Consider the following 18,090-nt stretch of genomic DNA (forward strand, 5'->3'; position numbering starts at 1 on the left):
GTTCAGGATCGACCGGGCCCAAGTCATCCTAGTGACCCCGAGTTGGGCAGGGAGAGAGAGTATGGCGTTCAGAACTCCGGGGCTTGAGCATCCGTCCTGTGATCAAGCTACCCCTTGAGGATGACCTACTTTCGCAGGTGCAGAGCAGGAATCTGCACCCGAGCTTGCACAGTTTCCACCTTAATGCTTGGAGATTGAGTGGCAAGAGCTGAACATCTTTGACCTTCTTCCGGAGGTGTTTGATGTCATCTCTACAGCTAGGTGATCCTCGGTGAAAACGCATTGCTCCTGTTGTTACAAATGTATGGCTTGGTGTGGTGCTTGGCAGATAGGCCCTTCCAGGCTAAGTTATTTGATGTTTTGGCAAGGTGCGTGAGTGATCTACAAGTTTCCTGTGCACCACTGTGCACCAGCTTGTTCCTGATACAAGCTGGTTTTTTTTAACACAGACATCTTTCTTGTCTAAAGTTGTGAGAGGCCGTTCCACCTCTGTCAAAACATCAACTTGCCAGCTTCTATGGTCCACCTCACCTCTCCAAGGAGAAAAGACTCCACTGTTTAGATCCATGAGAGCTATAAACTTTTATATTAATTGCACAAAACAACACCAAGTAGACAATCGGTTCTTTGTGGGGTTCTCTGGAGAGAAAAAAAGGCAGGAGTGTGCAGAAGAGAACTATCTCCAGCTACTTTGCATTAACACTGCCTGGCTACACTTTGGCCAAAAAGCATCTTCTGGAAGAACTGCCTGCTCATTCTATCGGAGCCAAAGGTGCTGCTACTACTATGATGGCATGCTGAGTCCCTGTCTTGGACATTTGCCAAGTGGCTATGTGGGCATACCACCATACGTTCACTAAAAACTATTGTCTGGACAGATTCGTCAAGAGAGGCATTTTGACCGCTCGGTCCTGCAGGACTTTCTGGTTTAAGTCCATTCACAGAACTGCTCTGAATAGTTACTGCTTTGACTTCTATTCAAAAGGTGAGGAATCTGCAGCTAGAAGTGTGTATCAGAAAACCAAGTTACTTATCTTCAGTAACGTTCTTTTCAGTAAAAAGACACAGATCCTTCACTGTTCCTCCCATACTCCACATTCTGTGATTGGACTCCCTATATTAACAAGATCCCAAGTCTAGGAATCTGCACAGTGGTCACAAGCAATTTGCTATTGGGGCTCTGTGTCTGGGGGCGTGGACAGTCTCGAAAGCAGGTGGCGTCTATATAGGCTCTGCATGTCCTTTCCAGTGCAAAACTGTGACAGTGCTTAGACACACAGCGCCACCCACCAGTGCACAGAGGTACTGCTGAAAGGTTAATGTATCTGGGCTGATATCTGGGGAATATTCAAAAAGGGGAGGAATCTGCTGCTAGATAGTCCCTTCAAAAAAGAGCATTACTGAAAGTAAGTAATGTGTTCTTAATTTAAACTGGTTGCCATCAAACCTAAGGAGATAAAGTTTGCAATAGGTGTAAATTCCCCTTTTGTATAGAATTTAAATGAGAGACAACAAAACATTCCACTTTACAGACAGATGTGCGGCATTGGCTATGCAGAACAGTAGAGGAGAGCAAGAAGCTCAGGAGGAGAAGCAGCAGAATCCACCTGTTCCAAGTCACTTGTGATACTGAAAGTGTCATGCTTACAAAGATTGTGAGAAGCATGAATAAGAGTAGAACAGAACTTTGGTAACAGAACTGGGACACATGAATGTCCTGCATAATTTCCATGGGTAAAGCGGGTGGGGTGGGGGGAACACGGAGATAGGGTAAAGACAGTTACCTAAGTAAACTGTAGGGGTTGTACAAGAGCAAAATGATCCACAGGCAGAGGTCACCCTATCGATCTTGTTGTTAACTTTTTGAGGTGTTCCCTTCAGCAGTATGAATATATCCCACAATTGAATTTTCTACTCAACGTAGAAATTGTTGTTGGAGATTCACTCGGGGAAAGGTGTGGGAATTCTCATGCAGCACTGGTTCGTTTTTTAAGGATTTTGAGTGTTTTCTGTTTCGAAAGACGTTTTACTGGAAGGAAGGAGAGAGGATCACGGGTGGCACCCCTGGGTTGATCTATTGAGACATTTTAATGAACATTCATTATGGTTAAAATGATTTCTATAAATCTGAAGGGCCTTAATTCAGGGCTAAATTGGTGCCATAAGGAAACCCTGCTTGAGTATCAACCTAAAACGATATGCCTTCAGCAGACAGAACTGATCCATATCAATTGAGAACGAACCATAGACAATGCTAAAATGTATTTTATTTCAAGGTTTATTGGGGATGCTCGGATGACGCACAAGAACGGTCTGCTGCTTTTTGCCTTGCAACCAATGCCAGATTTTCCAAGGTGAATCTAAAAATTCTGTTCCATTGGGCAAGGGAAGTCCATGTTGCTCCCCATTGCCCAGGAGAACATTGCACTCGGGCCTCTTTCAGCTCAGTCGCTGTATTCTTCATTCACCTTCCTTTTCAGGAGCACCTTCTGTTTCAGAGTGTAGGAGAGATTCTGCACCCCTAAAATATTTAAATTTGGAACTTCAGAGGATGATATAATTGAGATCTGGCAGGGGAAGTTCTTGATGTCATTCTCTCCGCTATCCGTACGTCTATTCAACTCGGTCTGTGTGTTCTAGGAGAGGATTCATTTTTTTCAGCGTATTGAGAGGGCTGTGGATCCTTTCATGAAGAGTTAACTAAAGTTTTGCTTTTTGCGATTTCATTGGCTGAAAGGGGAATGAACTTGAGCACTGTCAAAGGTTATGTTGTAATTTTATTACCGCTTTAGTACTTGCCTCTATTACTTTGTTTAGAGTTCTGATTGTAGCGTATTTCCTGCAAGGATTGCAGAAAACTAATTATTTCCTCTCACAAAAGGACTGATCTCAAGTCCAAATCAAAATCTGAGTCACCTTCCTAGTGCCTTTCTTTGTTGAGCATAAGGCTCATTGTAATTCTAGTCCCCATAGGAAGCATAATGGTTCCTTAATGAACTTGGCAGGAAAATATAAGAAAAAAGTGAAGGAGTATCAGTTGAATTTCTCCTCTTAGAACCCATCTGGGGTTACTCAATTCCAGAGGAACCCTCATTCTAAGAACCTTCTGCTGCTGGAGTAAATAAACCCGCCTCAACTTTAAAATTGCCTCTTCACTTGTAGCAAGCCAAGTTTATCCACTTAACTGATGCACTAGCTGACTTGCTGGATGGTCCTTCGATGAAGGTTTGGCCAAAATGATGGCCCAACATTGCAAAAACCAAGTTTTAACATAGCTGTTGACCAGCAAGCATCATGAAAACGCAAGCAACTCCATCTGACCCAGCACCTACTCAGCCCATCCTGCACTAGAGAGTGGCATTGCTCAGATCTATTCAGCAAAACAATGCCAACATGCTTTTCCCACAGCTTGGCAATCTGACGAGCTAGATCCCTGAGGCTTGTATGTGTCTGCTACAGTAACTGTCCAACTCTGTTTTTAATATGCACAGTTCTGTTGTTAATGTTATGCTGTGTTAGCTAATTGATGTGTTTGTGCCTGCCAATCAGATGCATGCATTGGCAAAATGTATTATGTCTGTCAAAAACACCCCACACTCATTACCTATGTACTATTAGTGATGCTGTGTGTAATGTTTCCGATTGAATTGTTATGAATGTTAAACAGATAAAAACATCATATTCCTGAGGTCGTTTCTTACTCTTGCCTTAACCCTACACCTAGCTCCAGCATTTACCCAAACCTATGCTTTACCCTTTCCTTAACTCATACCTTAACTCATTTCTTCGGCCTCCCCTAAGAGTAAGCCGCTCCATCACTACTATGTCCCTTTAAATAAAATTTAAATGGAACAAGCCTGGCTTTTGAATCTATGCATGACTTTAACCTTCAATATCGATCATAGGTTTTGTGTTTTTGCTATCCATTATACTAGCCAGTGCTGTCACTGAGATCCGGGACTTATGCTTGCACAAATCCTATGCTGTAGTTAATTTAAAATAAGTTTAGTTAAGAGCACGTTCTTTTTAAATAAATGGGCTTGCCTTTTCTGCTTACACAGAAGTCTGACCTTCAACCTCTGCCAGGGAAGGGGTATTTTCTTGGTGGTTGTTAAAACTACCAAAGAGATGACAGTGGGCCAGGTGTAGGTAAATTCAATTTTGCGAGTCCTTAATAGCGATTTTTACCGAATCACTATTAAGGACTCGCAAAATTGAAAGTTGATAGGAAACGCAAAAATATTTGCTATTCCTTAATATTCCTTGATTGCGAATCGCAAATTGAGATTCGCAATCAAGGAATACCATCCCATTCATTTCTATGCGCCAAGAGGCCCATAGGAATGAATAGGATTTCCACCCACAATTTGCGAGTAACCAAGTGGCACTCGCAAGTTCTGGGCGCAATTTCAAGGGTGCAAGGGTTCTAAAAGGACACCCTGTTGCACCCCTGAAATGTGCTTGAATGTGTGACACGTGGCACTTTTTAAAAAAGCAAAAAAAAGTGCTCTTGAAGTTGGTGGTAATTAGCGATTCCTTAAGGCTAAAGTGTACTTTCTTTTGTGCTACTTACATTGCATTTAAGGAACCTTAAATGCAATCGCAAAATAAGGAATCACAATTTTTGCAATTCCTTATTTTGCGAGTAGGTTTAATCTTACCTACATTGCTCAAAGCCGAATTGCGATCGCAAAGGCTGAAATTCTGTGAATTTCGGCGTTTGCGGTCGCTATTTGGCTTCCTACATCTGGCCCTAAGATCGAAGCCTTACACTCACTCAACACTTAAACAGTATTGCATTGTGATATAATTCAGTTAATACATCTTCCTTTTTTCTTCAGACAGTTGTTTAAAGAATCAGACTATTTTATTTCTCTTTGTTTCCCACCCCATTATGCCCAGCATCTTACTCACACTAAATGTAAAGGTAATCCTTAGGTAGTACCTACATAACACAGCCAAACATGTCAAATAAAACAATTCAGTAATATGTATGGGATAGCCAACACTGATTGTATATCCGTTGTGAAGGATACAGTATCCTGTTTCACATCTTATCAGAAAGTTACAAACCTTGTTAAATAAAGGTGACCTAGGGTTTAGTCTATTAACTGCAAGGTGTAGTTATGCTCACAACTTTTACAAGTATTATACCCTAAATTTTGACTCAGCCTCAGGGTTAAACGTCTCTTGCGATTATAAGATTGATACTCAAATCTGCTGTTTTAGTAGGAAAGAAGATCCCGGGATTGAGAAGGAAAGGTTAGTTCTGATCCACGTTCTTCATTTTGGGTATCTTGGTTATTACCAACATGCCCTCTAAATGAGAAGTGCAGCTGCAAAACATTACTTTGAGTGCTTCCTCTAACCTTACTTATTCAGACTTGCCTTAACTGACACATTTAGACATTCTGATGCAGTGTGTCATGTCTTGTGGAGAAGTGTGGCTCAGGGGCTAGAGGCGGCAGACCCGGAAGCTGAGATCGGCCCTGGACCAGGGTTCAATTCCCCGTCTCGGCGGGTCTTGGGCTAAATAATTCCACGGACTCGATAATTCTCGCTCCGGTGCCTTCTCGACTCACGGTTTCACACTCTGCGACTCTAGGCAATAGCTTGCTTAATCTCCACAACGGCCCCTCGCGGCGGGATGCCTGGCTTTCACCTTGTGGATACCCTGCCGGGGTTATCTCACAGGGAAATACCAGGACGGGTTCCCTAAGCAAGCGCTTAGATACCTACCTTGGTCAGTGATTTGCGCTATATAAATACATTTACATTTACATTTTCATTTATGTGTCAGCTGCAGAACCCTGAAAAGAATGGGGCTAAAGGGCATTTTCTGACTCATGTAAAGGAACCACATTCAACCAAAATGATAAGTACAGGCATATCAAAGAGTTTATTCTATAGACTTTACACTCCTGTATAAATTATGTTCAAAAAGGGGTTCTACAAACCTGCACATGGAATCTGTAAACAAATCTTCATCAAGTTCCTATTTTATTTTTAATGAAGTGCCTGAAAAATGTTTGTAGGCCTCAAAAGACTAAAGTAGGCTGTAAACCAGGTGCGTTCATAGGGTATTTTGAATTGCTTTTTATGGTCAGTAAGTTGCAGTTTCATGTATGATACCTGTGGCAATCACAATTGGCCATTTAAGTTGTAATTGTTTCTAAGATCCATTGTTATAGGTTTTGTAAGTGGTGTCTTTCAAAATAAGTAAAGCATGTATATTCGGTTCACCTTCTGAAAATACGTTTTATATTTGGTTTTTTCTAGTTATTTGCACGCCAAATCCATTATCCACAGAGACCTAAAAAGTAATAGTATCCTTTGTTGTGAGAATGTTTTTATCAAGAAATGCTAAGCAAGATTACAAGGCACTGGGGAGATTAGGCTGATATCATCAAAACAAGAATGCCACAGTGCAGCTTGGATGGATCTAAATCAAATGAAAGGTAATTTTAAAAGATAATTTTTTGGCAGAAGAATAAGATGCCTTGGGTTTTACATTCTCCAAGGTTTATGTCCAGTGGAACTGTTAGAAATTACTCTTTACTGTGAGCTGAAATTGAAGCATATTGTGATATGTTTGTACTTATTCCTTACTAAAGTAACCTGCAGACATCATGTAGAGAAATACCTTGCTGCCTTTGACAGTTGTAGCTACCTTTGCAGTATTTTGGAAATCAGGTAGCCTTTATAGAGCAGCAATAATATTGTTCAAGAAAAAACCTTCATGAGATACATTTTTGCTTTGACTGAAATCATTGACCTTAAGGGAACTGCTGTAATAGCACACTCAGGAAGATACATAAACATTACGTTAAATAATGGGTGACACGGGGTGTTTGTCTTAGATCTTTGAGAGGGTCCTCAAGGAATGTGCATACTAGTATAGATTGAATGTTGTGATAAGAAATGGCATACATTTTGTTTGTATTCTGAACATATCTAACCTAGGGCTAGAGGGACATCTGGCAGGCTATAATCCCAGTGATGCAAAAGTAGGTTTCTGTAATTACCTGTGTTTTGTGTTTCTTTTTAATCCATTCAAAGTTGTCTGTTAGAAAAACCTTAAATATTGAGGGTTAGTTAATTTTAGTTGCATTTTAAAGCTGCTGTATTTTTACAATGTTGCTAGAATTTTAAAATGTGGGTAACTTATTTTTTCAGAAAAGCTGTACATATTATCAAATAGTACATGGTTACAAATAGCTGCTTGAGTTATGTAATAGAGGGAGGTGTTGTCTAAAGAGTAGGACGTTATTGGTTTTCAGGAAAGATAGGGGAAGGGACAAATCAGTGTTAAAGGCTTCTGACTATTTATTTATTTTTCACATTTTTAAAGCGCACTGTTACCAGACGGTGTCCTGGCGCTGACTGACCACTCCTAAGCCTGACCTGAAGCTTATTGTTTAAAGAGCCATGTTTTCAGGGCCCTCCGGAAGGACATCCGATCCGGTGCTAGTCTGAGGACCAGTGGCAGGGCGTTCCAGGCTTTCGCTGCTCCCAGGGAGAAACTCCTTCCTCCCCACCGGGCTTTCCTGACTCTTGGAACCACAATTTTTCCCTGGTCGGCTGATCGCAGCGATCTGGCTGGTTTGTACCACTGGAAGAGCTGGGCCATACAATGAGGGCCCACTCCTTTGAGTGCCTTAAATACTACACAGAGCTCTTTGAATATAATTCTTTTGTGCACAGGTAGGCAGTGTAGTTTCTCAAAACACGATGGAGCTTAGAGGGAATACGGAAAGGGTCGCCCTCCACTCACTGTCAATAATATACAATGAGACCCAATCCAAATGGCGAGTAAATCTATCAGTGACATATGGGGGGTCCAATACATCCCACTCCCCACTACTCTCTAATCCACATTATAATGAGAATATGCACTGTGCTCTGCCTTGTTTAAAATATCTGTTCTCCAAGACAACCCAACAGAGCAAAGCTCTCAGAGTGACCCCAATCTTGGTTGTTCACAACAGTCCACACCACACATTGGACCTTATTCTAAATAGAGGAAAAATGTGCGAGAAGCAAGTGACCCCTCACGGAAACACCACCAAGCGGGGTAACTGGTATGCAATTTCCAGACAGGCCCCTGTCTCATCATCGGTGGTCACTCGCTCCTCGGGAAAATAAAGGTGATAGAAAAGAAGACGTGTCCAAAACAAACAACATATAAAGTGCTACAGTGAAGTGCAGAAAATTCTGCTAGTGGCAAACACACACAAACATAATGATAGAGTGCCTAAAACCACACACAACACACCAATCCCTTATCCACTTTTATTCGTAGGGTGGTGATTGTGTGCTCTTGAGTATTAAAAAGGCTGGTAGCTAGTCATGCATACCATTACCTACAGTGCCGACATGTTTCACTGCTGTATAGCGTAGAGCAGTTTCATCAGGGCTGCACTCAAGTGCTGCCACTTCACTCTTTTTGGACACTCAGTTCTGTAACGTGCCAGGAGCAGCAAAGCTTTGCATACCAGCCACTCCGGTATCAAACTGGGACCCTAGATACTCCAAGCGTGAGTGTGCCCCTTGATTTGTAATAAAACTATTATATCGTGACGATCTGGGAAGGTGCCTTTCCTCAGCCGTCGAGGCAGTGTAGTTTCGCCAAAAATCTTGGGCGACCGAGGCAAATTTCGGTGTGCCCGTAATCAGCCGGGCTGCCGCGTTCTGCAGGATTTGGAGTTTGTTGAGCAGCCCTTGTTGAGCATTAAGCAGCACGCTGTTGCAGTAATCCAGGCGGGACATAATCAGTCCCGTCACCACTGTCTTCCTGCACTCATCCAGAAGAAAAGGCAAGACTTTACGTACTGTTTTCAGAACGTAGTGGGTTGCCGAGAACAGCGCATTTACTTGAGGCCTGAATGACAATGTATCGTCCATCAGGATCCCAAGATTTTTAACCTTAGCGACTGGGGTGGGTGGGACGCCTATTTCCTCCGGACACCACCTTGGTGTCCAGAAATTCTCTCTGGCCCCAAACAGCAGAACTTCTGTCTTTGATGAGTTCAGCTTTAGGCAGTTCTCTGCCATCCAACTGCTGATCGCACGCATGCAGTTTTTAAACCTGTTAGCCGTGCCTACCTCTCCCCCAGGTAGCAGTGACACTACAATCTGCGTGTCGTCCGCGTATGATGTTAAATTAAAGCCGAATGATCTAATAACTGGGGCCAGAGTGGAGACATATATGTTAAAAAGAGTCGGACTCAGGGAAGACCCTTGAGGGACCCCACAAGGGAGCACAAAAGGGTCCGACTCTAGATCCCCTAAGGCCACCACCTGGCTCCTGCTGGAAAGGAAAGCCTGCAATATCTTGAGGGCTTTACCCTGAATCCCACAGGCCCCTAAACTGTCCCCAATAACCTGTGGTGGACCGTATCAAAGGCCGCGGACAGGTCCAGCAGGATCAAGGCGGCTCTGCCTCCTGCATCCATCACTGTTCTGATGTCTTCTGCTGACTTAATTAGGGCCGGTTCTGTGCTGTGCCCCGCCCGGAATCCATGTTGCGATGGATCCAGGTGTTGCCCAGTCTCCAGAAAAGTACTCACCTGAGTGTTCATTATTCCCTCTATGATCTTGGCGGGCAGTGGGTGCCTGGCAATGGGCCGATAGTTGTTCAAATCGGTCACATCAAGGTTTTTTTTTTTTTAAGAGGGGCATGATGGATGCCTGCTTCCAGCGGGAGGGAAACTCCCCACTTTCTAGCATGTTATTAAATAGAGGGGTAAGCACAGCGGCTATCGGAAATGCAGCTGCTTTAGCTATAGTAGCTGGGCAGGGGTCACCAGGAGAGCCTGATTTTAGCCTATGCAGCCGTTTCCTAACCTCCTCCTCACTTATCGGGGAGAAGTTTATTAGCCTGGTTTCTTGCCTATTGGTCTCTGTACTTCCTAGATTAACCTCTGGGGAATTGACCTTTACCTGGCCATCCAGGGAGTTGAAAAACGTCTCCACTTTGTTCTGAAAAAATTTGGCCAGGTCCTCGCATAGTTTCTGACTAGGGGGCACTGTTGCAGATTTAGGAGCAGTCAGCGATGACACGGCTTGAAAAAGTTCCTTCGAGCAATTAGTCACCTCTTTAATGCGCTTGGTGAAAAAGGCGCGTTTAGGCTTACCAATCATCTCTTTATACACCGCCTGCTCCAATTTGAGTCTCTTTTTATCTGCCTCACAGTAATTTTTCCGCCAGATTCTTTCTAACTTCTTACAGATAACTTTGTGATCCCTGATCTCCTCTGAGAACCACGGAGCCTATGGACACGAGCAAGTTGAGTGATAGGTTTTTGGAGGTGCTAATCGCATACATGCATTGTCTACCCAGTTGGTATAGACAGTCGCTGCCTCCTCTACATCTCCTGGGAGCGGCTTCATCGAGGATAATAGTAGGTTCAGATTTCCTGACTGTTTTGAGTTCTGATTAGAAGGTGAAAGTTGATCTCCCAGTGACAGTGGAATTCCAGTGAAGACATCTTTTCAGGCTGAAGGATTGAAGCCAAGTTGTAGCACAAGGTAGCTTATGACTTGCAAAAACGTTAAGGCTTCATATCTTGAGTTCCAAATTTAAGTGCATCTGTACAGAATCTGTGATGGGTAAGGTGGGGCGATGCCATGGATACCTCTTTGCCTGATCCAAGGTCAGCAGGGAAGTCCTTCTGTCCTCTTCTAGAGGTCAGACAAGATCTGGAGGCCAGGGGTGCCTTCTTTATGCCTAGAAAATGCCCTCAGGGGATGTCGCGGTCACTAGCCAATAGACTACCTAGATCCCTCCCGCCTGATGGCAATTTCCTGTAAAGTGTGGCATCTAGCTATTTCAGAATGCTGTGTTCTGCCAACACTCAAGATGGCAGATCCCCTCTCTTGATGTGTGGAGCATGTTAGCCCACCCTAGAGGTGTGGCTACATGAGGGCTACATACCCATGAAAAGCTGGCTTGGTCAATAGTTTTCCCTCTGTATCCATGACACCAAGAAAAGAACTGCCCTCTTGTGTATGTCCACCATTTGCCCCTCGAAAGCGACTTCCTTTTCGAAGTTTGCCTATTGTGTCGCTTCCTGCCAGGGAGAGGTAACTCCATGTTCGAGGCATATGAGCTGCAGATTGCACACTGTGCATAGATCGCCACCTAGTGTTGGGCCCGGATGTTTGCAGTTTGTTGTTGTCCTGAAAAGTTCTTTGGAAGTCACGGGATAGGTGACTCTTCCTTTGGACCACGTTGTGCATGGGCATCTGCTCCATCCCCAGATTGTTTTTTTCCGCCATCGGGCTCGGATGTGTTTCCTGCGCTCCGGTTTGGCACCGAATTTCCTTCGGCGCGCAATCCTCACCCAGTTCGACGGTATTGTTTCGATCGCTCTCCATCGACGCGATTCTTCACTACTTCGAAGTCTTCGATTCCGGTTGTCGACGAAGGCCTTCAGGCCTACCTAAGCCTTACTTCCTGGCTCATGGTAAGGACACCATTCAAAAAGTGTCCTCAATGTGGGTCGAAGTTTCCCCACACCGACCTACATAAAGTAGGCAACCTTTGCCTCTCACTGGAGCACGAGGCCAAAGACTGTTCTGCTTGTGCCTCATTCCGTTCCAAGTAGACTATCCGGGACCGACGAGCTCGAAGAACTATGGCTCGCTCTTCAGCTTCCATCCCTGACGACATCTTCGAGGAGGGCGTTGACGTGCCAGAACACCAGCACGCCAAAGAGAGTACCAGCTCCTCAGATGCCGAAGACTCCGATGTCGAGGAAGTCACTCCAGCTCAACAGGTCGTAAGTAAGATCGTCGACCCCAACCCTTTGTCGACACCCTCCAAAAAGGCTTTGGCCGGGTGCACACCGAGAGACTGCTTCCCACGCCCCGCCTTCGGGCCTGGCAAAGAAGCCTACAAAGCCTTCAGGCAGCTCGGACTCAAGCCAGCCTATCCCCGGTGCTGATCCTATACCGACACCTAAGAAAAAGCCATCTTCCTTAACCACGCCAACCGTTGCTCCGACACCTAAGCACCCGGCGCCGAAGACTGGCAGCGGCTCATCGATGCCGAAACCATACTCGGAGCCGACAAAAAAAACGCCTAAAGCCCAAGAACACGCTTCAGAACTGAAAAAACACTCGGAACCGAAGAAACAGGTTCCGGTAAAGGACATTTCAAAAGGGCACACTTCTAAACCAAAAGATCCAAAACCAACTACCCACTCTGTGCCGAAAAAACCTACAGGCCCAAAATCCTCGACGCCGAAGGATTTGCCCTATTCAGAGGAACTTTTCACACCTGATCCTAACCAAAAAAACTCTTGTAAAGGATCCTAAGACTGGTCACTTGACTCTCAGCTCCAAGAAGAGACCACTTGAGGCGCGAGCACCTCCTCCTCCTCCAAAGAAGAAAGACATTGCAACCTCTCCATTAAGGGTCTCTTCTCCACCACCTCCCCATATTGTTCCCCCTCCTACACCTCCTCCACCTCACCATTCACCCACACCATCCCCTAATCCAGACAATGATGCAGACATAGACTCTTATGACACAGGTGGGGGTGCACATGACCCAGCAGGGACCAATAGTCCCCCTCAGTCACCTAATCCATGGGATGATTACAACTCCCCTGATGTGCCTTATGTCACCCAAGCCGATGTATACCCTTCTAGACCTTCCCACCAGAGGACACTATAGGTTTTAACCTACTAGTCCAAAGAGCTGCCCAATATCATGGGGTGGACTTACACACTGATGCGGTGGAGGAAGATTTCCTACTAGACACTTTTGATAACATACAAAGGTCTACTGGCATTTTGCCAATGCTTAAGGGTGTCATCAAGCATGCAACAGAGGTTTTTAAGGATTCTGTCAGGGCTAGGGTCCTTAATCCTCGCATTGAGAAAAAATATAAAGCTGCCCCTACAGATCCAGCCTATATTAAAGGTCCAGCACCATTAGAATCTTCAGTAGTGTCTAATGCACGTAAACGTGCTAATTCTTAGACATCAGGTGAGGCCTCACCACCAGACAAAGAATCTAAGCTACTTGACGCCTCCGGCAAAAGAACAGCATCATAAGCAGCTAATATCTGGCGCATTGACAATACCCAAGCGTTGCTGGCCAGATATGATAGAGCACATTATGATGAACTAGAGTCCATAATGCAGCATCTACCAGACAAATACAAAAATAAGGCCAATGAACTTATACAGGAATGTAAAAATATTACTAATACTTCCATTCGTTGTGCCCTAGATGCTGCAAATACCGCCTCAAGGGCAATCAATACCAGCACCCTACTACGTAGACATGCTTGGCTACGTATTTCAGGTTTTAAACCTGAGGTACAAAACTCCATCCTTAATTAGCCATTTGATGAGACACATTTATTTGGCCCAAATATTGACGTGTCTTTAGAAAAGATGAAAAAAGACACTGATACAGCAAAATCTATGGGAGCCTTGCAGCAGCAAGCTCCCAGACATTCTTTTCGTCGCTCATCATACAGAGGCAACACTAGAGGCTACTCCTCGGAAAGTCCCTCCACTTCTTACAAGACCCCTAGCCAATCCACATTCACTACGGGCTACCAGAGAGGGGTTACAGGGGTAACAACAACAAAGGAAGAGGCAAAACCAACAACTCCCGCTCTGCCTCTACCCCTACCCAATGACTTTCCTCCTCTTCCCCCCCAACATTCCACTCCTGAGGGGGGAAGACTGCAACAATTCCTTCCTGCCTGGACCAACATCACATCAGACAGGTGGGTGCGACAAATTATTCAGTCAGGTTACTGTCTAGAACTAAGATCTACCCCCCAAACATACCACCCAAACAGCGTCCAATGCCACAAGAACATCTAACACTGTTAAAGCAAGAAGTAGTATCTCTGCTACAAATAAGTGCAATAGAACCAGTTCCTCTGCACCAACAAAACAAGGGGGTTTACTCTATATTTTCTAATCCCAAAAAAGGACAGCTCTCTAAGGCCTATTCTAGATCTCAGACTGCTAAACATATACATACAGTCAGACCATTTTCACATGGTCACACTCCAACAAGTCCTTCCGCTCCTGTCACAAAACGACTTCCTTGCGACTTTAAATCTCAAGGACGCATACTTCCACATTCCCATTCACAAAGCTCACAGGAAGTATCTATTGTGATAGACAGGCAACACTATCAATTCAAAGTACTCCCATTCGGAGTCACAACAGCACCAAGAGTATTCACCAAGTGCTTAGCAGTAGTGGCAGCGCATTCACGAAGACAGCACATCCATGTCTTCCCATACCTTGATGACTGGCTCATAAAAGCCAGCTCATACAACCGATGCGTGGAACACACTCATGCCACAATACAGCTGCTCCACAAATTGGGGTTCACAATAAACCACGCCAAGTCCCATCTTTTACCATCCAAAGTACAACAGTACCTCAGTGCCACAATAAACACCTCAACAGCGCTAGCTTATTCCACTCCAGTAAGGATAGCCAGCATGCAAACTCTTCTAACAAAGTTTCAGCTACAACATTCCCTTCCAGCACGAGTGCCCATGCAACTCATAGGGATGATGGCCTCTTGCATTTTCATAGTGCCCCATGCAAGACTTCAAATGCGTCCTCTACAAGAGTGCCTATCACGTCAATCGAACCAGGCTCAAGGTCAATTAACAGACCTAGTGTTGGTAGACGGTCGGACTCATCGCTCTCTGCAGTGGTGGAACACCAAAAACCTTTCCAAAGGACGACCGTTCCTAGAGCCAGTTCCTCAGATAATTTTGACTGTGGATGCATCGCACTCCGGCTGGGGAGCCCACCTACTGCAACTCACCATGCAAGGTAGGTGGACACCGCAACAAAAGTTACTCCACATCAATTATCTGGAGTTACTAGCAATATTCCTAGCACTAAAAGCTTTCCAAAAGTAAGTATCAAACAAAGCTGTGTTAGTCTGCACAGACAATATGACAGCCATGTATTACATACAGAAGCAGGGAGGCACACACTCCCTGCAGCTCTCAACTAGCAAAGGACATGTGGCAGTGGGCTATACCTCAAAACATATTCCTTCTAGCCCAGCATGTTCCAGGAGTACAAAATACCAGAGCGAATCTGTTAAGTCGACAAACACAACAGACCCAATAGTGGGAACTGTATATAAAAGTTCTTCAGCCATTCTTTCAGATGTGGGGACAACTTCACATGGCCAAATGCCCAAGCTTCGCCGCCAGATATCCACACCCACTGTCCTAAGGCAATGCAATATGGATTAACTCGTCAAACAGATTTGCGTCCCCTTTTCCACCTCTACCACTCCTGCCACTAGTAGTACGCAAACTACAGCAGCATTCTCTCACCCTCATCCTAGGTTCTCAAACATGGGCCTGACAGCCATGGTACACCACACTGCTACAACTGTCTGCAGTACCGCACCAAAAATTGCACCTGTCTCCACACCTCTTAACACAGAACCGTGGAGAGATCAGACACCCGGACCCAGCTCAGCTCAACCTTGCGATCTGGCTCCTGAAATCCTAGAATTTGGATATCTGAACCTTCCTCCAGACTGCATGAATGTCATAAAAGGAGCTAGACGTCCAACCACTAGGGCATGTTATGCAGCCAAGTGGAAACAATTTGTAATATATTGTCACAACAACAATATTGATCCTCTAGATGTGTCTATTCAACACATCATAGGATACTTACTGCATCTCCAAAGATGTAACTTAGCCTATACCTCTATTAGACTACATCTTGCTACAATAGCAGCATATCTGCAAAACAGACAACATCTATCTCTTTTCAGAGTGCCTGCAATTAAAGCCTTTGTGGAAGGCCTTAAAATAATAATTCCCCCCAAAAAACCACCTTCACCTGTGTGGAATTTAAATGTTGTTCTCACACGGTTAATGGGACCTCCCTTCGAACCCTTACACAAATGTGAACTACAATTTTTAACATGGAAGGTTGCGTTCCTAGTAGCTATTACTTCTCTGCGGAGAGTTAGTGAATTACAAGCACTAACTATTCAAGAACCCTTCTTGCAAATGCATCACAATAAAGTAGTTCTGCGTACTAATTCAAAATTCTTGCCCAAAGTAATTTCTCCCTTCTATCTCAATCAATCTTTGGAACTGCCCGTTTTCTTCTTGCAGCCACAGACAGTAGCAGAAAGAGCTCTTCATACCCTAGATGTCAAAAGAGCATTGCTATACTACATAGAGAGGACACAACCCTTTCGTAAGACAAAACAACTTTTTGTGTCTTTCTCGCCACCACACAAAGGTAATCCTATTTCCAAATCTGGGATAGCTAGATGGATTGTCAAATGCATACAGATTTGTTACCACAAAGCTAAACACACGTTATCTATTCCTCCTAAAGCCTACTCTACCAGAAAGATAGGGGCTTCAATGGACATTATTCCAAACTACTGCAACAGATAGACGTGATCGCCGCTAAGAGTGGGTACTGCTATACAATCTATGCACAGTGTGCAATCTGCAGCTCATATGCCTCGAACGGAAAATGCTACTTACCAGTATGCATCTGTTCTTGGCATGTGGAGCTGCAGAGTTGCACACGCCCACCCACCTCCCCGGCTACCCTTGTCTGTCTGTTTGGCTTGTGCATCAAGTTGGGTTTAATGTAAGAATTCAGTTGATACCTTGAAATACCAACTTTAGTATTCCCATTTAGAGGTTAGCACAGCTGAGTTGTCCGTCTGTAACCCTGTTCTTGCCAATGGGGCTAATAGCATCTCTCACAGTAAACGAGACAATAGAGGGTTTTTATTGACCCAACATTTAAAACATATGTTCTACTTTTTAATATACTGCACCCTGCTTTATGTCTCGATAAGCCTTCTTTAGGGGTGACTTGTATATATTAAAAAGGGAGGTTTGGGATTTACTATTGCCTTACCTGGTAATGTCGAGTTAGCAATTTGCAACTTCTCTGCAAGCAGGTTGTGAGTCTTGTTTTTGCTGTGTCACACTTGTGGCGGCACAACTAGTGCTGTATTCCACAAGAGAGACTTTAACTTATTGGCCCTGTTGTTACCATATTCTTGGGACTTGCAAATAAGTTAATTTATGCCAAATGCGTATAAGCCAATCCAATTAAACACCCACTTTTAAAGGGTCAGAGCACATGCGGTGAGTCCTATTTAGCAGGTTTCAGGGCATTTCAGATTTGTTACACCAGTGCCTGGTAGTCAAAATTGAAGCAAAAAAGTGGAAGTGAACCTGCTAAAACCTGTTTACTAACAAGAAATATAACATTTCCTTAGCAAGGGTCTGCTTCCTCCCATCACTCCCACCACACAGTCGTGTGATGCTCCAGGCACCTCCAGGCCATGAAGTCAGTATTGGCGCTTAGAACCGACACTTCATAGCTAGAACCAGTTCAATCCATAATAGACGGTGATGCCACAACAGCTCCACGAGATTCTCTAGGCCATGGAAAACAATTCTGCTGCCTCAACCATGTGCCTCTGGGGCATCGTAAGGCCCCATTGATCCGAGCTGAATGCCAGTCAGTTTCTCACTGGCTGATCTGTCCCTGGCGTCGACTACTCCACTCACCCTCGATCCTATGCCAATCCCTCTTTTGAATCAGGCTCAACACCTGGCTGCGCCATTACTTTTGATGCAGACTCCACAACCTCGAGGCCGGTGCAGTGTCATGATGTCACTGACTCTATTCACAGATACTATATTTTTATTGGACTCCAAAATGAATTCTTTACCTGAACAGAACTCTCAGGAAGCCATTTTAAAAGTATGTACTGGGCACTGGTCATTACAAGTTACTCAGCTGCATAACGGCGTCACTGAAAATAATTGTGTTTGCTATCAAACACTTTGTCTTATTAAATCCACACTGAGGCCATTATCAGATTTATGAAGATTTGCACCCAGAGTTACTTAGATGGGCCCCCTATTACCCTTCTAGTCCCTTAGTGTGTACTTTGACTGTTTTCTTCCATGTTACTACCACAGACTAGTTTCAGACCCCCTGCAAGGGAGATCCCACGCTCTCAGTGGCCAAGAACAATGCCTGGCCGGCAGAATCTGTTTTCACCTTCTCCAGCAG

The 18,090-nt window shown here is 44.4% G+C and overlaps 1 protein-coding gene across 2 annotated transcripts in view; it reads left to right on the top strand.

Moving 5' to 3' along the window:
- BRAF (B-Raf proto-oncogene, serine/threonine kinase) overlaps window positions 1–18,090 on the top strand; it is a 759,203-nt gene that overhangs the window by 600,177 nt on the left and 140,936 nt on the right. For both annotated transcript variants that reach the window (XM_086953040.1, XM_086953041.1), the window contains exon 14: window positions 6,280–6,326. In XM_086953040.1, the coding sequence (XP_086809166.1) occupies window positions 6,280–6,326 (47 nt within the window). The remainder of the gene's footprint in view (window positions 1–6,279; window positions 6,327–18,090) is intronic.

This window comes from Lissotriton vulgaris, chromosome 1_2 (assembly GCF_964263255.1).
Source record: "Lissotriton vulgaris chromosome 1_2, aLisVul1.2, whole genome shotgun sequence".
In the NCBI taxonomy this organism is placed as follows: domain Eukaryota; kingdom Metazoa; phylum Chordata; class Amphibia; order Caudata; family Salamandridae; genus Lissotriton; species Lissotriton vulgaris.